At 37.4% G+C, this 9,517-nt stretch overlaps 1 protein-coding gene across 1 annotated transcript; it reads right to left on the reverse strand.

Annotated features, from left to right (window-relative positions):
- Positions 1–1,288: 1,288 nt before the first annotated feature.
- LOC123711196 (U4/U6 small nuclear ribonucleoprotein Prp31) lies at positions 1,289–8,303 on the reverse strand. The gene is made up of 9 exons (XM_045663649.1): positions 7,925–8,303; positions 7,677–7,812; positions 7,388–7,592; positions 7,047–7,189; positions 6,205–6,389; positions 5,887–6,027; positions 5,654–5,803; positions 4,206–4,430; positions 1,289–1,458 (listed from the first exon to the last, which is right to left on the reverse strand). The coding sequence occupies exons 1-9, from the start codon at positions 8,120–8,122 to the stop codon at positions 1,348–1,350; spliced, it is 1,494 nt and encodes a 497-aa protein (XP_045519605.1). The 5' UTR covers positions 8,123–8,303; the 3' UTR covers positions 1,289–1,347.
- Positions 8,304–9,517: the final 1,214 nt, after the last annotated feature.

Genomic DNA, 9,517 nt, shown 5'->3' on the forward strand with positions numbered 1-9,517 from the left:
TGCGGTCTGCGCCTCGGCGGCCGAGCGTTCGGCGTCGGGATGTATCGCTCCAAACCTGTTCGCCGGTCTCCACAATTTGATTTAACTCTTTCGATTTCAATGAACCGTTAACGTTCTTTACTTCGGGCGTGCCCTATCAACACATCACGTAATACTGCATTGCATCTGTTGCGTCTGAATTACAAATTTTAACATTACTTGTGTGCATTTAACAAGTTATTCGCAACCAGTGAATAATAGAATTAGTACTTAGAGATTCATCTCTTCCATCTTCAAACGAGAGTTACACTTTCCCTCAAAGCTCTTTCAACGTCGTCTATTTCTTAACTAAACTTTAACGCAATAGAAGTACTAGAAGTTTTTCTCCTGTAAGAATGCGGAAGGTTGCGAATGCCGAGTCGGTATTACGCGCCGACGCCTCTAATGGTAACTAGGAGTTGCTTTTCCGGACTGGGCACATTAAAGTGTCTCATCTTCTTGAGGTATTTATTTTTTAGCGTTTACATGGAGGATGTATCGCATTCTCCACCTTTATCTCGAACAACGTCCCTTCCATGCATAGAACTATAACGATGATTCACTCACTCAATTAAAACGTAAAGATCAATGATATTTTAAAAACACGCATCTCCAGGGGTAAGCTTATATGTAACTATTAATGAACAAAAGAAATTCGGTGTTTATATCAAATTATAATAACAAAGTGATCTTCGCCAAATGAAGAAAGCGGCAAGTTTCAATTGACGCATAAATTAGTTAGTGTAAAAGCATTTTACACGTTTTAATATCTTTTATATTCTTATAAGTTTAATTGGGTTCATGACGTAATGAGCGGCTGAAGAAAGTGAAAGAATGAAATTATACGCGCTTTACGTTTCGTGCCCTTGAACTGTAACACAATATCCTACACATTAGCGTACTTGTATCGCAATAACTACACAACACTAAATAATTCTTGCTTTCGCTTTAATTCTCTACGGTTGGCTATTTATTTAGCACCACAATTACGCTTGGTATATAGCCACAGAAGGTTGGAGAAAGGCCATTTAATTTGTATCCTTACGAGTTTCAGCATTATAAATAAAGCAGAGTTCGTCTGGACGTGGAGAATGTGACCGTCGGGCATGTCGCAATATGCGGTAACTGCAGTGCACGGCCAGTTACTACTGACTTCGATCTAAAAGGTGAAAAATTTACGAGGTACACATTTGAACAAGAGATTTATTTTTACAATTCAAAGCCAAAAGGAAAATTATTCAATATTCGGTAAAAGAATAAAAGAAAAAAAATAATATGACACTATATTGTAACTTAATTAGAATGTTGAAGAAGACAAATTGCATGCGATCACGTAGTCTTTTTTCCGACGGACAGAAATCCTGATGTGTTGGAGAAATATTTGGCATTCGCTTCATTCACCTTCGTCTCTGCCGCCTGAGGATTCACGATTTCCAAGCCCTTGAAACGAAATATATTCATTATCTTTATGTCTACTATACTTGTTATTAGTTAAGAGAGTAAAAAGAATATTGTCTCATGTCTGGAGACCCACATGAATAATAGCGCAGCGCAAATATGTCAGTGAAACGCATCGATCTTGAAAACGTGCTCCACTTGTAGACGCGTATATCGGAAAAAAGTCGTCGTAAAGTCGATTATTATCACAATGCAAAACGCGTCTAATGATGATTGCCAAGTGGAAAGAGGTAAATGACTTGCTCAATGTCAACAAGTGTTTCGATCATTACGAGATAGCTGCTTTTTTACAACAGTTTACTATACTTCCCAAGTGAGTGAATATTGTTTGTAGATCAGATATTGAAACCACTTCCCTAACTCTGTTAATACATTATTTACCAAAAGTTATGTCATATTACATCAAATATATTATTTACGTCGTGTGGTGAAGTCACAGAGATCAAATTTCTTCGTCTAGACTGTGACAGGCTCCAGTGCATCGTGGGATACTTCTCTAGTCTGAGCGACTCGGGGAGACGCTCAACTCACAAGGAAATCAACGGACAACGTACTGTATAGAATTTACACGTTCAACAAATAACCCATTACATTAAGCTGTTTAGAGACAGATCTTAACCTCGTTAGACAACTTCAGCATCGTCATAGAGGATAGATAAGTAAGTTAATAACGAGCAATGACTGTTCATTTGCACGCAACAGTTTGTGGCTTTATTAATTGCGAATATGTATTACAATGGACTGGTCAGGCGTGTTATTAATGTGAATAAAACTTGTCGATCAAGCACTATTTCTTATTATACGACGCAGTAGATACACAATAGATAGACATAACCCATTTCTTTATACAGGATTAGCATGGCTGCGATTAGCGCTAATGACAACATCGTTGCTTAAAATCTAATGGATTTTACATTATTTTACATCAGAAGCATCACTTTCGGCATTTCAATGTGTTGTGGTGACATTCCTTTAGATAAACTAACAGTAGGATAAGTAAAATTGTATCGTAATGATAGGACAGCGTAAACGAGTGCCTACAAAAACGGTAAATCAAAAAATATCACGCACACGACCCGCGGCCGCGTAATCTTAGCGATTGCTATCGAGTGTTGGGCCGGCAAAATAGCCTTAGTGCATAATACAGCTAATATGGCCATTGACTCTGCAGAAAGCTTTAACATTAATCTTCCACAACAGTTCGAATTAAAACATTTAATTCATTAATGTAAAGAAGAGATTTTGCTCGGCATCGATTTCAATATTAGTGGCGAACCAATTTCTAACAACTAAAGAAAACGTTTTACTTACACTAATGGAATATAGGACATGTAATTTGGAAATTACATTACTCAAAATCAATGAATAGGTCGAGCAAGTTAGGAATTTGTGCGTCACATCGGGTTTTGTCGTTTAATCTCGTAGAATGTTCTTCACATAAATCTATCCTTTAAACAAAGAATTAATGCGCAATTAATGGGAAATGCAAGTACCTAACCTAATGTCTGTCCGTGTTATTGCAAAGGGCATCGTAGCACAAATACCAACAGCGAAATGTAAACGGTGAAAGTTCTAACAAGATCGTCTGAAATACCAATTGGCCATTTTCCTTTTACTAAACTTTACAAACTACTCGTACTCGTCGAGAATGTTTTAAAGGAACTTCCAGCTGCTAAACTAAAAACCCGGCCTTCTCTACTTTCTTATGGCGTTATGGGTCGTATTAAAAGCGTCAACAATGAATCCGAACGTTGGGCATCGTTATATTTTATGGCTCGTAAACAATTTCATTCCAGTTGTGCAGAATGAAGCGAAAGGGGCAAAAAGCACACGAACTGTTTCATCGCATATACAATTATTACGCTACTTTTACTATTCACAAAATTGTAAACCGCCTAATGGCCCAATGCTAATTAATAGAAATCACATAATTTTCATTTCTGTTTATGCTTAATAAAACATTATTTAATCATAATTACTTTTAATTAACATACATTATAATAACAAAACTGAACGAATAAAATCTTAAATGCCGAAAGATAAACTAAGTTTAATTTCACTACCAGTTTATTTGTTCATTATGTAGTATTAATAATAATTTCAGCCCGAGCAGATTCCCACCACGACAAAGGTGTCGCCAGTTTTGATGCAATACATTCGCTGTATCTAATGACCCGTGACTTCGATCGAACTGTCAAGACATCTCAACACCCCTTGTTGTACGCTTACGCCTTAAAGAAGCGAGATATCGACGAATCGTTTCGTCCAAATTCGGTCAAATTATATTAACGACAGAAGGGTTTAGTTTCGACACAATAATACCGTATAAAGGGAGTTAGAATATGAAAAATTGTTGCAGAATCCGAGTTTACGATCTCTCTGCAGTTAAGACAAATTATTTAAATTTCCCTTTGAGTTTCATTAAGTGTTACTGTAAAGAAATGTTTACCGTCTCATATTTACAATCAATAAGTCTAAGTATTTGATTGTACTGTATTGTATTGAAGAGAAAAATCTTTTTAAACCCAACCGATTCCTACAACAAAAGGACTTTGCATAAAATAGGATTCAGTTCCCTCATTATTCCTAAAACAAAGCAATGGTCACGCGTGGCCGCTTGGCGCTGAGGTCGCGGGCCTTAAGTGTCACCTTACGTGCGTCGCTCGTCACTCGTCACTTGGCAACGGACCGGAATTTCGCTATCGCCCTCGTTTTACAAAACACGTTACCTGAAGCGGAGTAAAGGCCACCGAAGACGCCGTCCCCGACACCTGTCTCCTGATGCTGGTCGCGCCGCCGTACTGCTGTTGCTTTTGAAGGTTCCTCTGCAAGGTCTTACTGATGCGGACTTTGGTCTTTTCGTCTATTTGAGGCAACCGCACTCGACCGGTGCTCGATTTGCCGATCGTCCCGCGAGTGTAGCCCAAGTCTTCTTGGTAGGCGTCGTCTTCAATCTAAAAATAAACGTTCGCGTAGTTAACTAAACTATCACCGAAATTCCCTCGAGAATTCCAACAGCGAAGCGATTATACAAAAGCAACCGTAACAGATTCTTTAATAATTCATAGGAAAAGTTCGCGATATTGGTCACGATAGCCACTCATGTTCCTCCTACACTGCCACCACTGCGGCTTGCCAAACAATGGGGCCGAATACAGTGCACTAACTTTTCAGAGAGACAGACGAAATACAGGGTTTGAACCGGACAAACCCTGACCTGATCGCATTGAAACCGTAACTTCAACAAATATCTTTATTAAAACGTAGGTAGGTAAACGTACGTCAAAAAGTAGGTGCAAATTTCTACGTCATTCATCATCGAGTGTTCGAAATATTTTACAACTGCGTTGTTCAAAGTAATCGTTTGAACCACTACTAATACGTCGACTGCTACGGCACGAACGTCCCTCGCTCCACCAGTTCTAGTTCCGGTCTATTTGAAGAAGGCGAAAAAAGTAAGCATCCAGTGTTCCACACATCTGCAATCGCATTAGGCATTCTGCCGAGTTACCGCAATGTCGGTTACTCGATGTTACCGCTCCGCATTTGCATATGCGATCGAGCGCAACCTTTACGGCTCATGATTGTTTCACTTAAACATTTTAGTATGTGACAAGACTTAGTGAGGCCACGGTGAGTAGTGAACGCGGAGCAATGAGAATGACGAAATAATAAGTGCAATTTGTGCAACAATTAACTTTCAGCCTATAGTAAAAGGTTACTGTAGCCGAGTTGCACAAAATTGCTCTGGCTCAACGAAACTCCAATTGACGAAAGCTTATCTGTTATTGTAACTATCGTGCGAGTGAGTCGAGATGATTTGTTAAAAAAAATATATATATATCACTAAATCAATTTCCCGGAACTAATCTGCGTCAGTTTGGAAACCTAATTAGTTTAAAAACCAAAAGCCTGCCTTTTACGGCAATTAAACAAAGTAGGACGCGGTCCACGTATAATTCGCTAAGTACAAAACAACAGCAGACGGGCAATATTTATGAATATCAAACACGTGCGAAGCCGCACAAAGGCTAATGGGATATAATTAAGTGGGGTTCATAATATTATCTTCAATCTGTTGTGAGTGGAGTGGAGTGGAGTGGAGTGGAGTGGAGTGGAGTGGAGTGGAGTGGAGTGGAGTGAGGCGACGGAGGTACAATAAAAAATGACAACTCACGTCGGCAAAGTTCAGGCGATTGGCGTTCTTCCTGAACTCTGTCATGGCGTAGCGCTCCTTCATCTTGCGCACCCTCTTGCCTCCTCGCTTCTTGCGGCTCTGCTCGATGGGCTTCGGCAGAGGCTTCATGAACTTCACGGGCGGCGGCTCCTGTTCGGGAGGTTGAGAGTTCGAGTGAGAGCCGACGGATACCACCGAACACGCGCATCACACGACGAAGAGCACCCACTCACCTGCAATTTGTCCAGCTTCTTCTCGATGCCCTCCCTGAGCCTTCGCCCGACGAGGCCGTCGGGACTCTCGTGGCAAGAGTCTACTCTCGCGGCCAAAGTCACTTTGGTCGACACCAGCTTGGCCGCTTTGTACCGCAGCTCCTTTTTACATGACCACATCGTCAGATCGTTACTTTTCAAAATACATCTATTTTAACTGCAAAATGCCAGTTCTCAACTAATTGAAAGATCTCACTCTAAACATCACTCGAACGTGTGTCTCTGTGTCGAAACTGAAGTCTCAGAAGTAATAAAAATAGTTAATACAAATATTCTTACCGGTGTTGTATCTTGAACAATTTGTGAGAAATAAATGAAGCCGGTGTGGGGCAAGGCAGCCGCTTGAGAGAAACCAGAGAGGGTCTTCTTTTGCTGTCCAAGAGGCAGAACATTACAGGCAGGCATTTTGGCCAATTTAGATAAACCACCTGCAATACCAAGTATTTTGGCAGCAGTTGATGCACCTGCAAAATAATTGCTATTTTATTAGAGAATAATTTTGAAGTGAAACTTGTTTAGGCGCAATAATAATATTAGCGTCACGAAGATGTGCTGCGTTTTTGTCGAAAAAAAGGGAGAGAGTGACTGAGAGAGAGCCAGAAAGGGTGAACATAGCATGAAGCAAATAGCCATGGAGCAAGAATAAAATGACAATAGATCATTTGATTTGATTGAAACAACAATACCAATAGAAATCGCGTCGTATATAATATATCAAAGAAACAAATAAAAAAATGAATTTATAATTTATATTAATTTTCAACATATAATATTTTAATCACGATTAAATTCATTAAATCTTCTAACCTTACATACCTTCCTTTTTCCCTCCCTCTAAGTCTCGAAAATATAGTTTTAGATTTTTATAAATATTAACAAGACTTAAAAATTTGTTTGCCAAAGAAGTTTCACTTCTGTCATGTGCACTTTGTTTGCACCCACTTTGTTTTTTTGTTTATTTACACTAGCAGAGATAGCCAAGGTACCTTTTCAAGCATTGTAAATCATCCTTATTTAATATGGCACTACCACCAAATTTAAAAATAATAAATACTTACAGGACTACTATATAAACAAGTCAGGCCTGATTGCGAGTCGGAATGTTGACAAATTTAACTCACCAACAATTGCTGTTACATTTGGTGCAATAAAAGTCATTCTGCTTTCAACATATTCATATATTCTTAGTTTGAAGTTGTTTAGTTCAGAGGCCATGTCACAAGCTTCATAGATTTCATTCAACTCAACTTCAGTCAATAACTTTCTGATGAAAATTAAAAAAGAAATTTAATAGATTATTAATACTGATTGTGTTGTAAACTTGATAAATAACCTTGATTTTTAATAATAATATACTAACACTAGTTTATGCTAACATAATGGTGAATTATTTTATATGAACAAATAAATAATAATAAATAAAAGATCAAATTAAACTTTAACAATATTCAAAGGAATTTACCCTTGTGTTGTGGAGGCAGTGACAGATACAATCATAATAGTTGCTTGCGTTAAAAAGCTTTGTAATGTTTCATTGCTCTTGGCCTTGTCAAGATCATTACCCAGTTCCTTCACAGATCGAATGTATTCCAGAGGCGTCACAATTAGGGAGTCCAACTCGGGAAAACGTTTCTGATATTTGTCACGAACAAATCTGTGAATAATAGCTGAAAATTGGAATTATTTCTATATCTAGAAACTAGTATGACTAGGAGTATAAAATATTCGAAATGACGTCCAAATACACCAACCAATTTCTCCATCAATTTCAACTGCCACATTGTTAGCTTCTACAATCAGTTGATATTCTGGGTCAGATTCCATTAAACCAGTGACTTCCATTTTGTTCCTATTCTGCCCAACATTTCTTTCAATTTCTGTTATCACCTGTAATATAAGATAATTTCTAAGACCCTATGTTTAGAACTGTTGTTACATTAGAATGAGAAAGGTTTGGTACAAACAACAAATGCAGGTTATAAATAATTATTACACATACCCGCTTTAATCTATCTGAATCTCTTAACTTAGCAAGCTCCCTAATTGAAACATTTTTTATTTCTTCTTCTTTTGGAACCATGGGAAAGGGTATAGCAAATTGATCATTGTTTGCCGTGGTTTTATTTTCTATAGCCATTTCAAGGTCTAGGTCGTCGTTTTCTTCCAGATCAGCGAGCAATTCGTCCGCAAGAGACATTTCAAAATAGTTTTACAGTTACACGTTAATTACAAGAGTTTTTTTTAATAATAAATTTAGCATATCATCAAAATGTATTGTAATCGGTGTTTATTGATTGTTCATAGAGCTCAAGTTGAGCTTACTTAAATCTTAAAAGTTGAGTATTGAATTGAATTATTGAATACAGTAGAATGCCGTATTATCGACCATCAGTCACATCATGATTCATGACAGATGTATTGACATATGACACAATTGTTACTGCGCTGAAGGACTACACTGTGCTCTGTCTAGCACAGATAACATTTATTGGTGGAATTTAGAAATAAGTCACCTGAATTTGATGATAATAATTATATAGGTATAATTTTATCTATTGTATTGAAATTCGATAAATGAAACATACATTTTATACTTCTCTATTAAATATTGTAACATTTCATGCAGTGTGTATTACAGAACATATGAAACGAAACGCAAACCGCCAGAAGTGACACTGACAGATTCATTCCGTTACTTTCATGTTTAGATTTTTTTGGAAACTTGGCTATATAATTGGACTTTGATTTAATTTCTTTTCTGTACAACCTTAGCATACATATTGGACACTGATTTCTCGCGATCACAGCTTGTGATGGGGTCTGGAAATAGTGGAAGTGTTCGTGATCCAGAACCTGAGCCGTCAACGAGTTCCGTGCTTGGTAGTGGACCGGCTTTTGGTCTTGATAAGAACGGGCCCGTTGTCAATCGTCACCTCTATACTGAAAAATTATCGCGAGAAATCAGTACCCAGTATGTATACCAAGGTCGTACAGAAAAGCATTTCAAAGTCCAAAATAAAGCCAAGTTAAAAACGAATAAACACAGAAACACATTCATCTAAACTTGAAAGTATTGTATTTAATTTATTTAATTAATGGGGATAACATTACATTAAAATCCAAATAAAATAACATTACACAAAATTTTAAATAATTTTTTTTTAATACTTAGACGCAACTCCGGAAGCGAAAATCACTTGGAGTTGTTCCAATCAATTAACTTTTTACCTAACGATATATGTCACTGTGGCCTTGGGAATTTTAATCATATATTATTTGCCTGTGACAATTACGATCATGAAAAAGATACAGAAATCTGAGGGCCATACCTAAATAGGTTGTAGCGCCATTGATTTTTTTAATTCTTTGCCTGTCCTCAACATGACCGTTCCGCTTTTATTTCCTCGCTTTTGTACATTAAAATTCCTTTGCCTACTTCAATCTCTATCCTTCTATCTAATATAAATATTGATGAATATAGAATACTTTTTACTGAATGTGATATACATCATGCTTATATTAAGAAAGTTTTATCTATAGTTTTCATTTATTAGTACAAGTAGCGGCACGAAACTCTAGCGCTGGCCGTTAT

Source organism: Pieris brassicae, chromosome 6 (genome assembly GCF_905147105.1).
Source record: "Pieris brassicae chromosome 6, ilPieBrab1.1, whole genome shotgun sequence".
Taxonomy (NCBI): domain Eukaryota; kingdom Metazoa; phylum Arthropoda; class Insecta; order Lepidoptera; family Pieridae; genus Pieris; species Pieris brassicae.

Excerpts from the sequence above, each read along its gene's own strand:
- LOC123711196 (XM_045663649.1), bottom strand. The coding sequence starts at position 8,122 with ATGTCTCTTGCGGACGAATTGCTCGCTGATCTGGAAGAAAACGACGAC. Across the intron at positions 7,813-7,924 it reads ATTCAGATAGATTAAAGCGG|GTGATAACAGAAATTGAAAG; the intron begins GTATGTGTAATA and ends CTTATATTACAG. Across the intron at positions 7,593-7,676 it reads TGAAATTGATGGAGAAATTG|CTATTATTCACAGATTTGTT; the intron begins GTTGGTGTATTT and ends TCCAATTTTCAG.